The following is a 22024-nucleotide window of genomic DNA, read 5'->3' as shown; positions in this document are numbered from 1 at the left end:
CTTATTAATATTGGATAGCTGGCTAGTTTCGTCATCTTCATTTAAACATGACAAAAACAAAATAAAACTCACCAAATCTTTACACTGTTCCAACAATCACCAAAAGTAGTCAAAATAAACCCTTACTTAAAAACTTTAGATTTTTAAAATCACTGGGAGAGGAGTAATAGAGGTCAGCCATCAGAGAAGCATCAGGTAAAAACAGCATGGACAACATTTTTTGTGAATTTTACTTCGTTTATGTCGAGTTTGAATGGAGATGACGATGCTAGCAAGCTAGCTAACTTTGCTAACAGTTATCGAAGGCATTGAGGTGATTATCAAAAATGCTCAAAAGCACTATATACAAAAAGAATGGCAAAAACTATTCACTAATTATTGTTTTTGTTGGCGAAGATAATCTTACTATAGTGTTGACCGGAAGTAAATAGACATTTAACTTGTAAAATGGATAAATATCATGCCATATTGTGTAAGTAGAGATTTCTTTTTGGTGTAAGAACAGTTTAAGTCATTAAAAATATGATTTCACATTAAAAAATATCATGTAGAGTCCTCATGTAGAAGATTTTTCTTTCTCTAAGCTGTCTGCTCTACTGTGTCCATTAATAACCAGCTTCAGATGGAGAATGTCTCATCTGCAACAGGCCATCAGCTTTTATATTGAACAAGTGGCTGGTTGGTAGTGGACAAGTGGAGAAGAGTAAAGATAATGGACAGTAGGGCCTGAAGTGGACACGTCCCAAGGTGTGAAAACACTCAGAGAAAGAGATTTTTTTTTTGCTTTTTTTTTTTTTTTTTTGCTTTTTTTCCCCTTTGTGAGTTTTTTTTTTTTTTTTTGGCCAAACCTCAGCCTGACAAAGCCAAACAAAAGAGCGAGGGAGTGCTTACATTGTGGCTGAAGTGTTAGGCACTGCAAAAAATAATAAAAATGAGATTTTTTTTTTCATGTTTCTGATAAACACAGTAAGGCAATTTGATTATGGCTGACTGATAGCAATAGAAGTTTCCAGTCTGTCTTCTGTAAAGAACAACATGTTCACAATTTAGACTCAGGAGAGAAACAACACTTTTTTCCATGTTCACAACCCATTTTAAGATTACCTGTGTAAAAACAGCTACAATCAAAAATGAGGCACTTTATAAAAGAGTATATAGATATCTAGGCTATATAGTATTAATCATTATATGTATACTGTATATTTTATATACCATTGTAATGTGTCACTTTATATTAGAATTGTGTTAACTGAAAACAAACTACAGTATGTACTATAGTTTCTGTTGTTCTACTTGTATACTGTAGTATATACTATAGTATAATATACAGTTAGAATAGAAAAGATCAGTTGCCCAAAAAGTATTTACACTGTTCAAGATTTTGTGCTACATGTTGGTTCAAAATGCACTCATGTGAGGTCATATTTGATTGTGAGCAACTCACAAGTGCTAAATGAGTTTATACTTAAAGGGAAAAATAAGGGCAGAAAAGAAAATATATCTGATTTCATATGTAAGCTGAAGTTATGGACTGTACAAAAATTATTAAGAGGGAAGAGGGGGTTAGAGGCTTTATTTTGCATCACCAAAAAAGATTTTTTGGGAAAGCAGGGGGGATTTTTCCTTAACATTTAGGTTTCATTCTTCCCCTGTAAGATGCATTATTTTTAAATACAATAGTTAAATCACAAAGATGGTTATCGTTTCCATATTTAACGCTGCATTCGCCAACATCTCCAACACCAGAGAGTTTGTGTGGGTCACTCACTAAAAAGAGTTGGGTTTTCAGGTCACCAAGTCACTCACTCAGAGCTTGGTGAATCCCCCAAATTCTGGTTTGAAAAACAAGTAATTTCGCCAGGTTGTGACACTCATTTTTGAATGGTTACTGACTGTGGCATGGAACCTGTGGGTGAGTGATTTGTCACAGACCTTCTGTTCAAGGCAGGGACTTGAAACAAGCGCCTAAGTGGTTGCTTTTTTCAGTAACAGTAAACAGTAAATCTAAGAATTTGAAGTTTGTATTAGCTAGTAGCAGGTAAGAGCAGAGAATCAGTGAATGAGTTAGTGGAGATGACACTCACGACTTTTTTTTTTCATCCCAGATTAAGTATAGTATGAGTATCAATAATTTTAGTACAGTCCCTAAACTATTTAAAAATGTTTTCTTTTTACAACTATAGGGCGGCACAGTGGTGCAGTGGTTAGCACTGCTGCCTCACAACAAGAAGGTCCTGAGTTTGAATCACCCAGCCGGCTGGGGTGCTGGGGAGTTTGTGGCAGGGCCTTTCTGTGCGGAGTTTGCATGTTCTCCTCGTGTCCGCATGGATTCTCTCTGGGTTCTCCAGCTTCCTCCCACAGTCCAAAGACATGCAGCGTAATTGGTTAATTGGTGACTCTAAATTGTCCATAGGTGTGAATGTGAGAGCGAATGGTTGTCTGTCTCTACATGTCAGCCCTGCAATGAACTAGCGACTTGTCCAGGGTGAACCCCGTCTCTCGCCCAATGTCAGCTGGGATAGGCTCCAGCCCCCCGCGACCCTTCAAGGATAAGCGGTTACGGACAATGAATGAATGAATGAACTATAGGATTCAGCTTTCCCCACTAACAAAGTCCCTTCAGTACATCTCAATTTACATACATATAATCTAATTTTCGTCCTTGCTGTGTGTTAAGAGGCCAATTTGAATGTTCTAATGCAGCACAGTGGAGAAATAGAAGACCAGAATACCCACAGTGTGTTCACATAATGAGCAGACAAGTGATTGATTGACTATCCCTTTAAAGGGATCTTTCTGATTATTGGATGTGGGACTGTGTGAAGTGCTTATCCATAGTCAGTATGTCACATATAATAGATGGTGTTCAGCACGCCCACAATTTAGACAAGTAGAGAGGAACACCAGCACTGAAGCTAAGAAACTGCTTTGGATGGGGTCAGCAACAAAAGGTACTTCAGCCACTTAAAAAAGGTCCAGCTACAAAGAATCAACAAGTCTAAGTGTAAGCTAGATTTAGAATATTTTAAGCTTTATTTTGCCATTAGACAGCCTTTTCTGACAGAAATACGCCATTGTATAAGCCAAATATCAGTCTCTCCACACAAGCCAAACTCTATAGGTGAAATTAGTCATTTTACCTCATAGAACTACCACTGTCTTGGTCTGTTAGATTGTTTGTGTTATTGTGTCAACAAACAAACAAATTAACAGATTGAAGCAGTGGTAAACCAGCATCTCTCATGTTCTGCGAGGTAAAATGACGGATTTCACCCGTGGAGTTCGGTTGATTTGGAGAGAGCAATACTTGGCGTACATAACAGTGTTTTCCCATTGGAAAAGGCAGTCTGACGAACTATCCCTTTACACACCCGATAATCCAATCCACCAAATATGCTAAAATACTGCTGGGATGCATTGACTACTAGATTTTCATATTGGCACCATTTGAGAGTCAGCCACAGGACATGACAAGACATGTTTAGTTTATGCGTAATCAAAGCTGGGTCTATATAAACATGTATCCAGTGTGAGTGCACATCTGGAGCTTTAGGGATAAAACTTAATTCTGCATGGAAAAACACAGAATTACAGTATGATCATTTTGAAAGGATAAAAAGAGAGCCATTGTTCTCTTCCCTCAGCTACAAGCTAAAGATGAGCTCTGAGCACAAGTACAACACTGTGATGTGAAAATTGAATTGTAATCATATGTATGATATCCTATTTAATGCAGTTTACACTCCTGTGGATTTCACAAAGATTGCGTAAGCTGTGTGGGATTTTCACACAACCTTTTTCCTCTTGTGTGAAAAACTGACAGAAAATTAGATCTAAATTTAATTTGTATAACATAATTACACTGCCAATTTCATTGTACTGTACTTTATAATACCTCACAAATTAAGTGTATTTTGAAGTCCCTCAGTAGCACAAGAAAAATGGTAAAGAAGTACAAATGCTTTGTTGAGCAACTGTGTATAATAAATCAAATATGTTTACAGTGACAGCGTGTATGAATGTATGAAACCCCTGCCAAGCTGCATTTCCTTCTTATTTTGAGCCAAAATGACACCTGATGATCATTTATCTTATCAAATATGGACAAAAGATGATGTGACAGTATAAAAACATAAACCTTGAGGATTCAAGTTTAAATAAACACTCCGAAATACAGCTGAAATCATGCCAGCTGCCACTTTGAGTCTCGATTTTACGAGAGTTCGATAAATTGCTCCAATCACAAGCAAATGTGTTTTAAATTAAGATGCACAGATGGACATTTTCTGCCATTTGTGTGATCCCCTAAAAGCCTTATTAATCTATGACTTCACGCGCATGATTTTTTGTGTGTGACGGAGCCACCATGATCAACATAATGACCACCTGAGAACTCACACAGTCACATAATTGTTATTCTTTACCTATTTGAAGTTAAATGATGATCAAATGTCATTTTTATTCAAAACAAAGGCAAAAACATTTTCCTTACCCTGTGTGTGTATGTGTGTGTCTTTGTGTGTGTCTGTGTGTGTGTTTGTGTGTGTGAGTGTGTGTGTTTGGCACACATTTGGTTGACAGAAAACAGCAGACGGGATGGGGATGAGTTTTCCAGGGTTTTCAGCGTTCAGACTCCAGTGTACAGTTCTGTTGTGGCAACAGATCGGGGCCGCCGACCGTCCCCTCGCAGACTGAGTGTGGAGCTGTCACACCGGCGTCACACTCAAGATCCAAGACCAAGATGAGATCAACAATCTGGAAGAAAAGAAGCAAAAAAAAGGCAGGAATTTAAATCAAAGGTTTTTCCAATTGATATACAATAATTGGTGTTTTTAAAAGTGTTAGTATTATCCATTATTATAGTTTACATGACAATTCACAGTAAATCTCATTTAAATCTCCCCACACAAAATGTTACAGAAGGTAAAACAGTTTAGACTAGATTATAGATTCTCCAAAGCATATTGCTTTTGAGCTCCTGCTGGCTGCTTGGGTAAATATCACATGACGCATGATTATCTTTCTAAAAGGATTTTCTGATTGGAGTCTCGCTGTTGCAGATGTCAATATTTTGTGTCTTGTCTCTGCGTCAGTATTATCAGTTCCAGAAGTTTGAACTGTTTCTTCCTTTTAATGAGCCACCAAAACACCAAAAGAACTCACTACTCCAGTTCTGACCATGTCAACAAAATAAAGTCAGTGCCAGCAATGACGTTTGGTTTATGATTATCAAGTCTGCCATGACTGAGATGCTTCTTTTTGACATCTACAGAGGAGGAGAACTGCCTTATAAACAGGGCTAGATATCTGAAACATCTATACGTAAAATATTTAATTTAAGTCAACGTTGATAATTATTTATAATTTATAATGACCTGTTTCTTATAAAAACCAGCAGAAAACAGGAACTACTTACATGTAATTAATTGAATTAGTTAAGAAGAACTGTAATTCATTTTGGTTACTGGGAAAAATATGCAATTAAATTTACGTAACTAATCAAAATGTTGGTGATTACAAAGGGGTAACTTTCAAATATTCTTATCACGTTGCTTGGCACACATTTGCACTCTCCTGAGTGACCTTTTCTAGTTTTGAATTGAACCGCCTTCCTTTGAATTTAATCACTTTATTTATCAAGGCATTCAGGTATCAGACTTAAATAAAAACTGCCACACTGGCAGGTTGACCTGTCTTTTTTAAAAGTAATAATTTTCTCACCTCCTGAACTCATTTTCTCACCCTGATGTTGTATCACATGCTGATGGTGCAAGTTAACAGAACAACCTGTTAAATGATTATCTGTTTGTGTGCAGGCTTCAAAGAATATGATGGGCTGTTTATGAGCCAGCGTGTATTTGTTACGTGCTCTCATGGTGGTTTGCATTTAATACATTTACATGAAACTAATGAAACTAATTTTATTGAGCAATTTTCTTGTAGCTATTGATGAAGTGTCTATTGCAGATACATATCACAACTGTTTAATTGTCCAGGCCTATTAATAACCTTATTAACGAAAACCTGAGAACGCTAAAAAATCAACCTGTGGTTGGAGTCAGTCTAACCACTCGCCCCATCCACTCCCAGCGTCAAATGATTGTCTGTAACCTCAACACTCCAACTGATAACAATGCGTTCACTTAATGTACTGTTTATTTGCATTTTTTAGCGTGGATATCAAATTTTATGCTGTTTTAAAGAGAGTTAAAGTGTTTTTCCTCTTTACTTATAGTGCCATTTATCCATCAAGATTGTTTTGGTGTGAGTGTGAGATGGCACTCCACTATATACATACAGACATACAATCCTCAGACCTTGTTGTGAGCAGTTTCATTTAGGAACTATTTTCTTTCTTATCGAACAACACCCACCAGCAACTTCAGTACAAAGAAAATAGTTCCTACATGAAACTGCTCATAACAAGGTCTGTTTTTCTTTTCTTTCGTTCGTTTTTTTTTTTGCTGCTTTAAGCATCACAAGCTAAGTGCCCTCTACTTCCATTACATTCAAAGAAGGCAGACACCACTACAGCCGATATATCCAGATCTCTGCAGCTCATACCAAAACAATATGTATTGTATATTGTGTACAATTTTGGGGTGAACTCTTCCTTTGAAGAATGAAAACCTAACCACTGAGCATATGAAGTTCTTCAGTACTCGAACATTGGTGTGCTGCTTAAGTGTTGCTCATTAATGACTACTCATATTGTTTTAAGTGGATCAAATAAAATAATCAACTCCTTACAAACATCACAAAGTCTGGAAAGTTTAAGTTACATGATTGAATCAGACTTTGCTTCTTGTTCAGACAGTAAACTGATTAACTCAAAAGTCTTCAGGTATGTTCATGTGAGCACTTACACTTTGGTCCTAATGCAGATATGACAACACTGCAAATAAATCATCTTAATTTAATTCCGATTTTTTAATAAGGATTTAATTTGAGTGTCTAATTAAAATGTAATTAAAACAGGCAGAGTAAGGTAATATTAGCTAAATTATTTGAGTGCTGATTGGACATTTGAGAAACAAGCCTGTTTATTTGGGTGCTTTATTAACTGCAGTGCAGCCACCATCCTCCCTGTATCCAGGCCTCATATACTGACTTCCATTATTAGAATATGGCTGCAGTTAATGAAAACAGTGTTTGTAGCTTATAGGAGGAGAGGCACACTCAATCATTAATCACAGTGTGGAAAATGACATGAAAGAGTAATTTACAGAATATTAACAGAGCCCTCTTTTCCTTGCTATGCATGTTAAATGCATAAATAAACCGTACCCAATTGAAATAATTAGGCAATTATTGTGATTATACATGTACACGTAGAGATCGAACAGCATTAGATGAATCAATCATGCAAATGTTGTAGCTGCTCCGAATAAATAAGATGCATAAATTGTTTGTTCCATTTAGTCCTCTGATTAATATTTATATTTACTTGTATATTTACATTTTACACACGGCTTCTGGCAGCTTTTGTTTTTTGACATGTAAAAACAATACATTTCTTATGTATTTCAATAAACGTCCGTCAAAAATATACTTCATTAACCATTAAATAACTGTCATCTAATGTGCAATGTGAGGGGAACCTCAGAGCTGCCATGTGAGCTCCTGCAGCCGATAACCACACGCCCACACATGAACATAAACACCTGGCCCGTGTTCTGTCCCCTCTACCTCCATTTATGTGAAATGGCTCATTACCAGCAGACAAATCAATTGGCTTTGCTCTCTGAACACCCACTTGTGATAATAAGAGACTCTACAGACAACCCACAGCCTGGAAACACGGTGTTGCCCTCCAGCTTGAAGCAAAGGTACACATCAGTAAAGGATGAAAAGCAGAGTGAAAAGGAGTGACTAAGACCCAGACATGAGTTTTGTCTGAGGATTATGCACATCATCACATAAAAAGCTTACATCCAGCCAGACAAATATTACCAGGAATTAGAAATTTTGTCCTTTCACCTATTTTGAAATGTATCTTTCACTTTTGCATGTTTTCAAAATTACAGCTGCAACTAACAATTATTTTGATTATTGGGTTAATCGGGTGATTATTTCGCTGATTCAGCTATTCAGCAAATCGTTCGACCTATAAAGTGTCAGAGAGGAGTGAAAAATGCCTGTCACGATTTTCTAAAGCCAAAGTTGAGAAACTCAAACTCCTTGTTTTGTTACACCAACAGTCTACAACCTAGAGATATTCAGTTTACTATCATAAAGGAGGAAATATTTGCATTTGAAACCCTACAGCCAGTGAATTCCTGCTTTAAAAAATTACAGAAACAATTAATCAAATATGAAAATGGTTGCAGATTGCTTTTGTGTTGACTAATCATTACATCTTGAATAAAAAGCATAAGTTTGACTAAGATTTGGCTTTAATCGGCTTTTTTGCAATTAATAAATACAAAATTTTAAAACTTAGGCTTGCAAACTGCTTGTTTTGTCAGACTGACAGTCTATAATGCAGAGATATTCTGTTTAATCAGTTTACTGTCATAGTGGCATATATTTGCATCTGAAAATGTATACAAGTGAATTTTTGGCATTTTTGCTTAAAAATATATAGAAATTAATAAATTAATTATTTGATACATAAAATGTCATAAAACATTAAAAACACTGTTATAATTTACCACAGTCTGGGCTGGCATCTAACTATAATTCCCTGTTTTATTCAACCATCAGTCCAAAAACTAAAGATTATTTTTGTATTACTATCATATATGACATGATAATATAACAGAAAAGCAGCAAATCATAACATTAATAAAGCTAAAACCCTTTTGCTTGAAAAGTGACTGAAATGATCAATTCATTATTAAATTGCTACCAATCAATTTCTGTCTGTTAACTAATGGGTGCAACTCTATTAAAATGTGATATTTCCAGACAAAGAAAAGATGCAAACAATGTTTCTGATTTTAACTCTTTTCTTTTTCTTTTTTTTTTCTTTTTTCTAAGTTATGTTTTGGGCTTTTTTTGCCTTTATTACACAGGACAGCTGAAAAGCAGACAGGAAACACGGTGAAGAGAGGGGGGACGACACACAGCAAAGGGCCGCAGGTGGGAGTCTAACCAGCAGCCGCTGCAGAGGACTAACAGCCTCCATACATGGGGCGGATGCTCTACCAACTGAGCTACAGGGCCTCTCTCTTTTCCATAAGTCATAAAAAGTCAAACAACCAGAGTCAATCAGGGAGTATAAGAAACTTGAGTCCTATTTGGTTGTCAACAAGTGGGTGTTTTCTCATAACGTGACCTTTCAGTTTTCAATTTCATACATTATATCATAGCTTTGAAATATTTTCTAGACTGATGTAATTATTTTATTGAAGGTAAGTGATACTGGAGAAAAATAGTTGATTGTTGAGTCTCATTCTGAGGTTGTAAAATTATCTCCGCTTTGGATTGGTGGCTCAATGATGGCTGATTGTTGAGTTTCATTCCCAGGTCATGAATTAATCAACTACCAACATTTGATTGGTTTGTAATCCTAACTCTTTTCCTCTTTGGTTTTCAACAAGTGTGTGTTTTCATCCTAATATAACCTTTCAATTTTCAACTTTAGGCATCACAGAAAAAAGAAAAAATATATGACAGAAAAAAATTCTGTCATAGTTTTAAAATATTTTCTATATTGATGTAATCATTTTATGAATTGCTATGTTGATCAACTTAAAGTAGACCTGTAAACATTGTCTTGCTCCTCCGTGGATTGCTTTAGTAATTTTTAGTTGTTGGGCCAAAACTTAAACACCAATAACCTGATTGTCTAAAAGATAGACAATGAATGTGCCATTACAGACACTGCAGCCTTATGCAAGATGTTTCAAACTATAATATCATAAAGTTTGACATCTAAGAAAGCATTTTCTGAACATAAAGTGTGCCCCAGTCAGATGTTCTTCATTGATTAATAGATATTTTCTGATCAGTTTCAGCTCTTACCTTGACCATCCTTTCTACTGCTCTGGTGTGCTCTCAGTTCTTCTGACTTATAGAAATCAATACTGGCATAAGTGTTGAGGCTGGAGCCAGCAGCACCGCTGCCCAAAGCGCTCCCTCCGACATTGTAGGCGGCGGCGGTGCGCTCCACTCCAGCTTGAGGGCTCTCCTTAATGGCCAAGTCAAGGTCAATATAGTTAAGGCCTTGTTCAGCAGATGAGGCGGAGGCTTGTGGTGGAGGTGTGGCAGATAAACTAGCTGCCTGCCTGTTCTCCCACAGTGAGCAATCCAAACCATGCCGATGGCTCGCTGCCTGGCTGCCCTCTGGGAAGAGGGAGGTAGAAGAAGGTGGGTGGCGCGGTAGGGACGGAGGTGAGTTAAATGTCTCTGAGCGGTGGCTCTGCCGTCCCTGTGGGTCACCTCGGACCAGTCTCCGCTCAGGGGACTGGAAGGACTTGACTGGGGAGAAGCCCAACCCGGTCTCCTGCTCCATGGATAAGGATTGACCAGAGTGGATGGCAGGTCTTGCTGAAATGCTGGGATCTGAACCTTTGTTGTCCATGAATGATGGAGCAGCAGTGTCTGTTGGCATTGCTGCCATCTTTACTTTTGTTCTGTAGCCAGTGTTGCCCTCTGCTGCCAGAGGAGAGGATGTGCCGTGTTCATGGCGGGCCTTGGGGGCAACAGCTGGTGGGCCTTGTGGGGCGCTGAACGTGGATCGAACAGGAGTCAGGGGTGTTGAGGTCTTCCCTAAATCCATGCTGACGTACTCAGCGGAGGTGGACAAAGGAGCGGAGAAACTGCGGGGAAGGTTAGCGGGATTATCGTGGCAGAGGAGTGGTTGATTCACAGGCCGCAGGGTTCCATGTATCACAGGTTGTCCATGTTTAGACCCTGCTCGTCGTCCTCCATCGTATTTATTGTCTTCCTTGAACACAATACTAACATACTCACCAACGTTTTGAGACACTGATGGCATTAGGTTTTCCTTCACCCTGGGCAGGGTGTTTGCTTTTGTAATGTCTGAAGACACACTGAGGGGACGACCCCTCCTTTGCTGCTTTGGGCTCTTACTGCTTGATCCACGTTTTTGATGGTGGCGCCCATCTTTCGTGCATGTCCCTGCACTCTTGTACTCAGCTCCAGTTCTTAATAAACTTAACCCCCTCCCTGCCGATATGGACTTGTCTTCCAGGCTCTCACTGCTGGCTGAGCTGGAGGAAAAGGAAGAGGAAGACATGGAGAGTTGACAGCCTCCTGCAGAGCCCACTGTAATTTTGTTTCTCTTGCTGTATCCCACTCCCCCCCCCCTTCCAGCGCTGTCATGCCCACCGCTGTCCTTTTTTCCTTCCCCTTTGTTCAGGTCCTCCTCAAAGCGAGTGTAGAGGGTATGTTGATAAGCTCGTGGCAGAGAGAAGTAAGAATTGAACATTTTTGGTTGCAGTTGGTGCTGCTCAGGGTGGGAAGGTGGCGTGCTGCAGGCGGAGCGGCTGCAGTCAGGTGAGATGTTCATGTAGTCGCTGGTGGCCCGGCTCTCCATGCTGGCCCGGCTGTCCCACATGCCCAGTCCATGCAGATCCGTGGAGCTGCTGCTGTTGGGAGACATGACCATGTAGCCCTCCGAGGTGGGCTGGTGGATGTGCTGAGGGGGTGACACGCTGTTGTTGGGGGTCATGGCCATATACTCATCATCTGCCCCAGGTTTGGTGCCAGTGTCGGCCATACCTATCGACAGAGAGAGTGAAACAGGTGGAGACGTCACTCCAGGCAACATGGACATGTAGCCACTGTCTACACCTGCTCCTGCATCCACTTCTCCCCTGCTTTTATCAGCTCTCTTCCTACCTTCCCCCTGAGCTCCTGAGCCATGGTGCAAATCAGCTCTTTCTCTGTTAGCACTCTGTGACATGATGGCATATTCTTCATCATCTTCATCATCTTCATCTTTTCTATGTGGGGCTAGTCGTTCGTGGGCTGCCAAAGGCAGCGAGGCCCTCTTGCTTAATAGTCTACGTTCTGCCTCAGATTCTCGGCTGGACGCTCGCCTCAGAATCCGTCTGCCTTTTGAGCGATGATGGGAACCAAGGAGACCTTCTCGTTGTCCCATTACGATATAACTTGAGGAGCCTTCTCCATGTACATGATGTCCAGACAGACTGGGGACAAGCAGAGAGTGTTCCCCAGGACTGGAGCCGTATTCATCTGAGGAGCCGTAGTCGCTTGGTGAACCTGAAACAGAAACTCTCTGAGAAACACGAGGGTAGGAGCAGATTGTCATGCCTCCCACTGCTGCCCCCACCAGGCCACACTCTGAGCCATGACCAGAGCTGGAGGACAAACTCGGTGCAGGAGAGGGAGCGGGGTTAGGCGTGTAACGTGCAAGGCTGAGGGTAATCTTAGCAGGGGTTGGCGCCCTGGTGGGCTTGGGTCTCAGCGTAGGCGTAGTTGAGCAGGAACCATTAAGACTTGGGCTTGAGCTGGCCCATGTCCCTTTGGCACTTGCTCCGCCCTCCTCTGATCTGGCGCCGATGCTGGCAGTTCGTGCCCTCGGAAATCCGTGGCGTGATGTAGGCGAGGTGCTTGTGCTGCTGCCTCCAGTTCCAGGGGTCTCTGTACGGGCTCGTCTGGAGAAGCCCACCTGGCTTGGTGGCAGATTCGGATGATGGCGACGGCTCGGGACGCTGATGGGATTTGAAGCAGTACCACCTCCACATGACGTTCCCACGGACTGAGATTTACTGCGTTGGCGGAACTCCTCGCTCAGGGCCTTCATGGCCTCCAGCAGGGTTTCGTGCATGTTCTGAGCCACCACAGAGTCATCCACCTGCATCCAGAACTCTCCAGGGCCAGTTATCGCTGAGCGACCCACCTCAATGAAGAAAAAGTTCTCTGAATGGCCACATCTGCGGACATTCATCAGCTGCAGCACCACAGCGGCCACATCGGAGTTGAGTTTGACGAAGTTGACGGTCTTGTCAGTTAGGCACAGCCGGTAGATGCCCACTAAGTTCCTGGCATGTCCAAGACCCTTAGGCCAAACCTTGACCTGCCACACTTCCTTGAAGGTTGGAACAGGAGACGGAGAGCTACACTCTCCACTACTGCCGTAATCTTCAGGAGTTTTACCTGCAAAACCAAAAAATAATAAATAAATAAAAATAGTTAATGCATTGAATGACCAAACACAGCATACCAAAATTACGAAATGCCTAAAAAAAAAATCAAGATTTACTTAAAACATGTTACAAGATAAATATTGGCCTTTTTTTCTGTGGTACCAAAAGAGGTAGAGTATCAGTTCTGTGTACATTTAGAATTCTGGTATCATGACAACTCCAGTAAGTGTCATATTTTATTACTAAATTGCTACATGCAAGAATTCAACTGTGCTGCAGGTAATTCATCAGCATCACTTTTAAAGGGACAATGCTGCACTTTTCATGTGGATGTCCAGTCAGTGTTGATGGGCTGAGTTCTCCTGTTGCAAAATCTGTAATTCCTCCTTGATCCAGTGATGTCACAGTTATGTAGATGGTGTTATTTCTGCTTGGATTTTTAGTCTCTGCCTCTGGATAGCCAGAGCTGACAACTTAATAATAGCTCTGGGTTTGGGTGGTGATACCTAGCAACATGGGTGTGTCCAGTGCATCATGGTACATGAGCAGGAAAACTCTGTTTTCTCTGTTAATGTAGCACCAACTGTGGAATTTATAACTTTAATTGACTACCTGTACCATCAACGCTGCCTGGAAATCCAAATCAAAAGAGCTGAATTTTTGCCTTTAATGTACAGCTCTATAATTAATGAAGTCTTAAGAGGTATAGAATACATCTATTGAAAAGCAACATGCTCAGTTGTGAAATAATGCAGCATTGTTCAGTTGAATGCCAATCGCATGTTAAATTACAGAATTGTAATTTTGTTTTTTGTTTTTTTCTTGCCACACAGTAACTGAAATCCTCACTGAACAACTGACAACTGTGTTAGAGGCTTATGGTTTAGTCCCATCCTCTCCCTCTTCATCCTAATGTAATGGTCTCAAATAAGGGTCGGGGGACCCCTCGGGTCCTGTGGCTCTCTGCCAGGGGGTCTGTGGAAAGTACTCAGATTCATTTGAATTATCATTGTATAAAACGATTTATTTATTTTATAAAAGATGTAATTGTAACCTGCATTTACTTTATGATTAGCCTTTTAGCAATTTTTATTTATTTACACAGACAGTTCCACAATCTTATAGGCCTACCGTAATCATATTTATGCTTTTGTTAGACTGTTTTACATTTTCTATTATTTATATTTTCTATATTTTTTCATTGTTCATTATTTTATTTTATGCATGTACTTAAGAATTAATCACACTCTCTTTATCTCTCTCTCTCTCTCTCTCTGTATTATGGGTATTCAGTGCTGACACGGTGCAAATAGACTAATATATTTCTACTACATTTCTCTTGTGTTGTTCTTTCATATAAATAAGCAGAGGTGTAAAAAAAAAAAAGGCAACGTCAAATTATTCCAAGGGACATATGTGAGGGGGGCCCTGCTATATTTTCTTGTAAAGGGTAAAGGAGAAAAGATTCAGAACCTCTGTATTAATGTATTTCAATCAGTGAACATGAACAGGGACACCATTTAAATACATTTAATTAAGAACATTTCTTTTGACTGCAGTCCCTGACACATAATCTCAACAAAATGGGGGTCTCTGTTCTTTAATCTAGCTCTATTTAGGGTTCCAAAACACTGAAGCTGGGCAAACCCCATCATCAGTCTCCACTAACTGAAATGCAAAGGATAACAGGGAGGAGGAGGAGGGTGGGGGGTGGTGGTGGTGTTCAGCTCCATCCAGCATAAGGATAACAACGTAAACACGAGGAGAACCAACAGAAACGCATTTTCCAGTGAGAGCGCACTGACGATGCCATCATCTCCTCCCTACCAGCAGCAGCACCGTGCAACAGAAATGTAGGTTAGGCGAACGAACGGCAGTCAGAGCTGTGCAGAAAAACAAAAACACAGGCAGGCAGGCAGGCAGCTCCAGCGGAGTGCACCACGATAGGCTACTACTATATGATGCATCCGTTGGATGGTTGCTATATGCCCACTGCACCATGCAAAAATACACTGTCGTATGAAAATGGGCTGCGTTTGAGCCAGAAAAGACGATCATGTGGTAATTATCGCACACGGATGATGCTTAATGCATTAAATTACATTTTGCTGAGAGAAAATGATCCGCAGGTTATAATAAGTGTATTAAAGCAGCGCTTATTGAGATTGTGCAGCACAAACACAGCACATGCCGCCCATCGCGTGCTGGTCTCCCCCCCTTTCAGTGGGATCCACCTGCCTCTCGGTTAAAAACACACCGTCCAAATCGCATCACTTGGGCTGATTTATTCAAACGAAACGTGTAAACCGGACCTGCAGCGCGAATAATCACGCAATCTGAGCCGAGTGATATTGCAATGAACAATCGGGAATGGCCGAGCCAAATAGTGTGTATGGAGAACAAACAGCCTAGGGCAGCAGGATAGGCCTGATGCAGAAACAGACAGCAAGAATCACATCACACTTCTCATGTCTTACAGTTGCACTGGAGGTCCAGCATCGCCTGGTACCACTCGTTCTGGATCTCCTCGCTGTCCGCAGCGATGGCAAAGCTCTCGCTGCGGGTATAAAGGACGATCATGTGCTTGTTCTTGGAATCTGCCCGCTTGTTGATGTTGAAGCAAGTCTCCAGGTTGAGGACTTTCTTGGGCACAGGTGATTTACTGCGGAATTTCTTCTCGTTCTCGTAATACTCCAGTCGAGCAGGACCATGCTCCGAGGCCGCCCTCAGCACGAAGAAGCGCCGGTGCATTGATTTATGCTTGCGGAGATAGCCGCTTTTCTGTACGTCTTCATAGTTCTGCGGCTCGGCTGCTTGGTTCTCCATGGCCAAGGCAGGCAGGGTGAGGAATATTACACGCCAATAATCTCAGGGAATAAACCGAACAAGTCCATGTGTGCTCCTCATTAATCCATCGCAACTACATCCCTCCTCGTCCTCTTCCCCGTGTCCACATCGAAGTGTCCAGCATGTGTGCGAAGAAGGAGGTTCAGGATGGGAGAATCAGCCACAGCATGTTTTGGATCTGGTATCATCACACCATGTGTGAATGGATCCAGCAGCAGCTGCAGCAGCAGCAGCGTCCACCGCCGCTCGTCTGCTCCTGCAGCCCAGCCCAGTCCTGCCCGATCAGCTCCGACCACCACGGTGCACTTCAGCTGCTTGAGGACGTCTCCTCCACCTGTCTGAGGGTGCCCACAGTCAGTCTATACCCACCACCGTCAAATCAGGCGCAGTAAACCCTTACTTTCCGGTAGAGATTTTCAAAATAAAACAGTAACCTTTCTAGGCATGCAATTTTTTTCATCACTTTGGGGAGACGAGGGATATTTGTAACATGGGGCAATTGTAACACACTCATTTCCTCCAATCAGTAACAAGCTAGAGTGAGACTTATCCCACTCTACACGTGCTCAGTAGGATCTTCTCTTTGCGTGTGAAATAAGAGAAGGATCATTTCTCCTCAACAGAAGTTTTCAACTGATTTTGAGGCATGAAAATTTATTTATGGAGGTCCAGTACTTTTCCTCTGCTGTCTAAAGTTAAGATGACTGTGGATTTAAACCTACATCATTTTTATCTGTGTGTACACATGAGCAAACAATATTAAAATAGGTGTTGCTTGCAAGATCTCATCGTGGCAACAAGGTCAAGGGCAGTGTTACGATTGCCCTGAGCCACATGGCCCAATGTAAGCACCTTGTTAGTCTCTGTTGACATTACTTTTTTTTTTAAACATATTTCACTAGATTTAAATGTAAATGTAAATTTAAATGTAAAACGACTTTTAACTTAATGCAAATAATTAAAATCTAGTTGCCAAGGTTCCAGTTCTTATAAAATATAATAGACTTTTGCTTTGAATGCATGCGATGCCTGACATCTAAAAGAATTTTAACCACATACAAAAAAATCTTGACAGTTAGCCTACAATTGCAATGCCCCCACCAAAGGGAATTATATTTCTCAACTTCTTGCATTTAATTTAATATTATAGCCTTGTCCTTATTGTTGTATTATTAATCAGTGCACATATATATGTTTCTTATATCAAAAGATGACAAATGCATTTGAAGTAGTATGTCAGTTTTGAGGGAAAAAAGTCCAAATAGAATTAAAAGAGATAAAAAATTTCATTGTTTTACCGCAGTAAAGTCAGACAATAATAAACTTTAAAAGAAAGACAACTGAAAAAAGACGGAAAAAGATTGTAAAGATTAAATTGAAAATGACAGTTGAAATAAGTAAAAGGAAACATCAAACATTAAGCTCCAAATGTTATAGAAAAGCTTAAATTGAAATTCTTAAGTTAAAAGCATAAATACAAACTTTTCCCTCTTTTCCCTTTTTTGCATTTGTACTTTGCCATTTGAGATTTTAAATTTAAATTTCACATTTTCATTTCATTCTCACTATATTTTCAAATGATCATTTTACATTTTAAATTTGCTTCTTCTTTTTCCCTTCATTTTTAAATTTTTATTATGGTATATTATCATATTACTTAGATTTTTATCTCTTTAAATTTTCTATATGGGTACAGACCATTGGACTAAAACCTATTCTAAGTACCCTAACAGTATCTATTTATCAAGTGGAACTTCATAATGATTTAGAAAGTCTCCTGGGTATCCTGATATGTTTTGTTTGTCTTTCACAAATAGAGCATGTTTGGATCTCCATTGTGGTTAATGGAGATCCAAACATGCTTTAATTGTGAAAGACAGCCTGCTCAGTTTCCGGTCCCCCCCTGCTTCTCTCTGTCTGACTTGGCGCAGCTTCTGCTAGACTGGCACTTCCAAGCCGGTGCCAGTCAAAAGCCAGTGGGGGCTTCAGGACTGATGAGGTGCGCAGAGGAACACGGTGTTCAGCCGAGAAAGAGTTCGTTTACGGTCATGAGGGCCATTAAACAGTTAATGTCGATTAATTCAGTTTTTATTTTAGGGATTTTCATCCCACCCACTGCACTCAGACAGGAGGAAATCAACTGCAGAACATGTTGTTTCAGAGGTCAGGGCTTATGCAGCTATAGGCCTTATTTATTTCTGAGGCAGTACTATTGAATTTCATGAAGACATTTAATGCATGTATGTATACTTTTTCAAAAAAAAAAAAAAAAAAAAAAAAAGCCCAGTAGCCTGTACAACAGACACAATGGACATCTGATAAAGTAACTCCCAAAAGAGACACTATTAGAGGGTTTTAGGAATGTAATATTAAAGTGACAGGAGAATTCCAGGCTGATGTGATGATAACTTTCAGTGTTGCCTGAATCCAGTTAAATTTGTGATAAACACAAGTAAAACATACTATTACAAAATATTAGGTCAACTGTCCTATGCAACTAGCAAGATTTGTTCCCAAAATGTTCTGGGAATGTTTGTTTTGTGTTCTGGGAATGTTGATTGAATTTGCCTGCATAATGGTCTCTAGATGTCTAAATGGCAAGATTTTTCTGACATAAAAATTACTTTACTGTTACGTTCCCAGAACAATCTAGGAAGATTAGTTCAATGTTCCTGGAAGGTTACTTGAATATTTCCCTTTAATGTTCCCTAGATAATTTAAACTGTCATGTTTTCCAACTGGAAAACATTACTGATGCATTTTCAGAATGTTCTGGGAATAATGGTCGGCTGTTCCATGAGGGTAACTTAATTGTTTCCCTTTAACATTACCTAGATGGTGAAACAGCGGTGATGTTTACTGACCTTTTTTTAACAGGGGTGACCCAAGTTGGGCACTGACTTGTGCAGAGGTGGCACGCAGCACGCACACACATTAATGTACCATTTCTCATATCTACTTTAATTGCTAACATCACAGTATCTTACAGTTTCTTATTCCTGTGTTAAACATTTCTACTTCAAAGCTAAAACTAATCCCAGTACAACAAGAGTGACACCATATACATATAATCTAAATTTCCATACTTTATTCATTAACTACTCGAAAGGAAATTGTACCTCAATTGTACATCTATCCTCCGGCTGTGAGATTCAACTCCATCATGAAAAATACTTTCATTTTTATGATTTATTATTTAAATCATTTATTAATTTGTTATGTAGGATAAATTAACCTTGTTAAAATAAAAGTAGGCTATATACAAAAGAAAACAATGCACATTTAAAAATACTCATCAAACAGTTGGTTGAAACAAAGGTGCCACTTCTCAATGAACAGATCACACTTGAAAACTAACATTATGGTTACATTACATTCTGGGTATGTTATGGGAATGTTATATGTTAGCTCGGCATTGTCATTTAACAGGCTGACCTGGATTTGTTTGGAGATAATAAATACACTAAAAACCTGCCTTCCCCCAAGGACACAATATGGTGGTTAGCATCTTAATGTGGACTGAGATATTTTTCACCACACAAACAAACAGAATATTCACTGAATAATGCCACATACCTAAACTAATTTATACACTGAGCAACAAAAAAAAACACGCAACATAGGAGTTTACAAAGAAAGTGTCTCTCATGCTGCACATGATACAGTCTGTGGTGAAATCCCAGGGGTGTGATTGCACCACCAAAGTGCCAAAAAAGGTTTGGCATAGAAGCCTGTCAAACTGATCAAACTGTCCTCACAGCAACCCCGGTTAGTGGCAGAAATAAGAATTGCTTCTGAGCTGACATTGTCCTCAGGGCACTCCTATCATTTGTAGATAAAGCAGTGCAGACATGATCTGTTCTTGTTCTGATTTGAACAATAACATTTTAATCATTTCACATTTTAAAGTATGAAATATTATTCTATCTCATGACCTAAAGCAGTCGTTCTCAGATATTTTCAAAAGTTCACACACCCCCTCCCATATTTCTTTAATCAATCATTTCCAATAATAGGAGAAGCAACTTGGGAGTGAATTAAGGTCACTGAGATATCATCAGCAAATTCTTCTTTGTTTATTTTCCCTACATAAATCTTATTCATTCAACTTAATTCATCTCTATATATTTCCCCTGGTCATCCATGGCCGGCCTCACAGTTTGAGAACCACTGATGACAGCATCAAATATGCTCTGATACTGTGGAAAACGGATAATGAAGCCTCAGAATTTCTTTCTTTTTTTTTTAAGATTGTTTTTTGGGCTTTTGCCTTTATTTTTGGATAGATATGACAGGAAAGGGGGTAGAAAGAGGGGGAATGATATGCAGAAAATGGGTCACAGGTGGGAATCAAACCAGCGACCGCGGCAGAGGACCAACAGCCTCAGTATATGGGGTGAACGCTCTAGCAACTGAGCTATGAGAGCACGCCTGAATTTCCTGAATTTCTTAAGAAATCTTGAGAAATACCTTAATTTTGATCCCAAACCAAAGTGAAGATACTTCAGTGCAACTTAAACTCCACTTGTCAATTCAGGAAGAGAATCACTGCAAAGAAAATTATTCTTCAGCTCTGGGACAAAGTGATATCCCCCTGTTTTAAAACCTGGGTTAGGTTAGAGTTAGTTCTCTAATACTTTATGTATGGAGAAAATCTGTATATGTTAAATATGTTAGAGAAAGAAAGTAGATTTCAACAGAAATGGGAACCCTTCCTTGACTATCACAGCACTAGGGGGACCCACATGACAGCTCAATTACTTTTTTAAAAACCTTTATCTTCATATACCTTAAAAAGACAATGTAGCTGAATAAACATATAAAGAAGAGAATACTAATTGTTTATTTCTTGTCCAGGTGTTGTACCTGTTTGTTAACCCCCTAAATGTTTTTTCTTAAAAAATTTAGAAATAAAATACATGAAATAATATATATGAATAATATATACTATACCTCCATTGAGGTTGCATTTCAGCAGGATATTTACTCAATAAAGATCAGATCGGCATCTGATCATTACAGAAGTGTTATTCTGTTTCCTGCCCAGGGGTTACAGATGAAAATGAGCTCATAGCTAACTCTGGTGCAGCTCAGGAGCTGTACACTGTCCCTGTTAAATCAATAAAAAAAAAAAAAATTATATAAATAGGATGAAATCGTAACAAACATTCTTGTACGGTTTCTTTACAATTTGCAGCATATTGCACATAAGTTGTCACTGGATTGTTCCACTGCGGAATAAATCAGAGTCACACCAGCACAAGTAAGTCAAAACCAGCCCAAAGCTTGTTAGCATCACTGTAACTTGGCTGGGAATTTATGGTGAAATGGTAAAGTAAGACTTCTTTTTCTTCTTCACAACTAAGAGGAGTTTTAATGTTACTGATACTTAAAGTGGCAAAGTCCTCTGTAATACCCTGCACATTTACAACACTGCTGTTTTGAAACCGACATCTCAGTATAATGTAATGAATCAGATTTGATAGCTAAAAGCCACTAACTTAAAAATATCCAGCAATAAATGGATTACCTGTTACAGTATGGTTTACTGGCCTATATTGAACTTATGATTTATTGGTCCACTTGTTTTGAACAGTAAGTCAATGTACTGTCACAGCACCATTTGGGAAAATGATCTCAACTCAATAAGACAAACACACAATCTTCACTAAAACCATCATTTATTTACAGAGACACAATGAGATCACTTTTCAAAATGAACAATACAGTCCATTCAGTTTTGTTGAGATCTATCTATTTGGCAAATTGATTAAAAATCTAGAAAAAGTAGGTCCTACATACAGTTTGCAATAGAATAACTCATTTTGTTCTTTAGATACCCATCAAAGAAACATTCAGACAGCATTTTGATTCAGAAGCCTGGATTTCCTCTTCGTCAGGGTTTTAATCATGCTTGAGGAGCCAGTGCTGCTGCTAAACACTTAATGGTGTGAAAGACTACACCACAAGCAACCTGATAATCAAGTCATCAGATGTCCATTCTGTTTGTCTCTACGCCGAGCTACACTGTGACGCTGAGTCGCTGTATGTTAGAAATGGTCAGCAGTGAGCTCCCAGTGAAAAAAAAAAAAAAA

The 22024-nt window shown here is 39.5% G+C and overlaps 1 protein-coding gene across 1 annotated transcript; it reads right to left on the bottom strand.

Moving 5' to 3' along the window:
* Positions 1–3468: 3468 nt before the first annotated feature.
* Positions 3469–16312, bottom strand: LOC146318848 (insulin receptor substrate 1-B). Its single transcript, XM_084731034.1, has 3 exons — positions 15560–16312; positions 9970–13092; positions 3469–4755 (listed from the first exon to the last, which is right to left on the bottom strand). Exons 1-3 carry the CDS (start codon positions 15906–15908, stop codon positions 4748–4750), a joined length of 3480 nt encoding a protein of 1159 aa, XP_084587160.1. The 5' UTR covers positions 15909–16312; the 3' UTR covers positions 3469–4747.
* Between the last annotated feature and the right edge of the window lie 5712 nt (positions 16313–22024).

The sequence above is a fragment of the Lutjanus erythropterus genome, chromosome 11 (genome assembly GCF_056507025.1).
Source record: "Lutjanus erythropterus isolate fLutEry1 chromosome 11, fLutEry1.hap2, whole genome shotgun sequence".
In the NCBI taxonomy this organism is placed as follows: Eukaryota; Metazoa; Chordata; class Actinopteri; order Lutjaniformes; family Lutjanidae; genus Lutjanus; species Lutjanus erythropterus.
The sequence above is the reverse complement of the archived record's forward strand: the minus strand, read 5'-3'. Positions and strand labels throughout refer to the sequence as shown.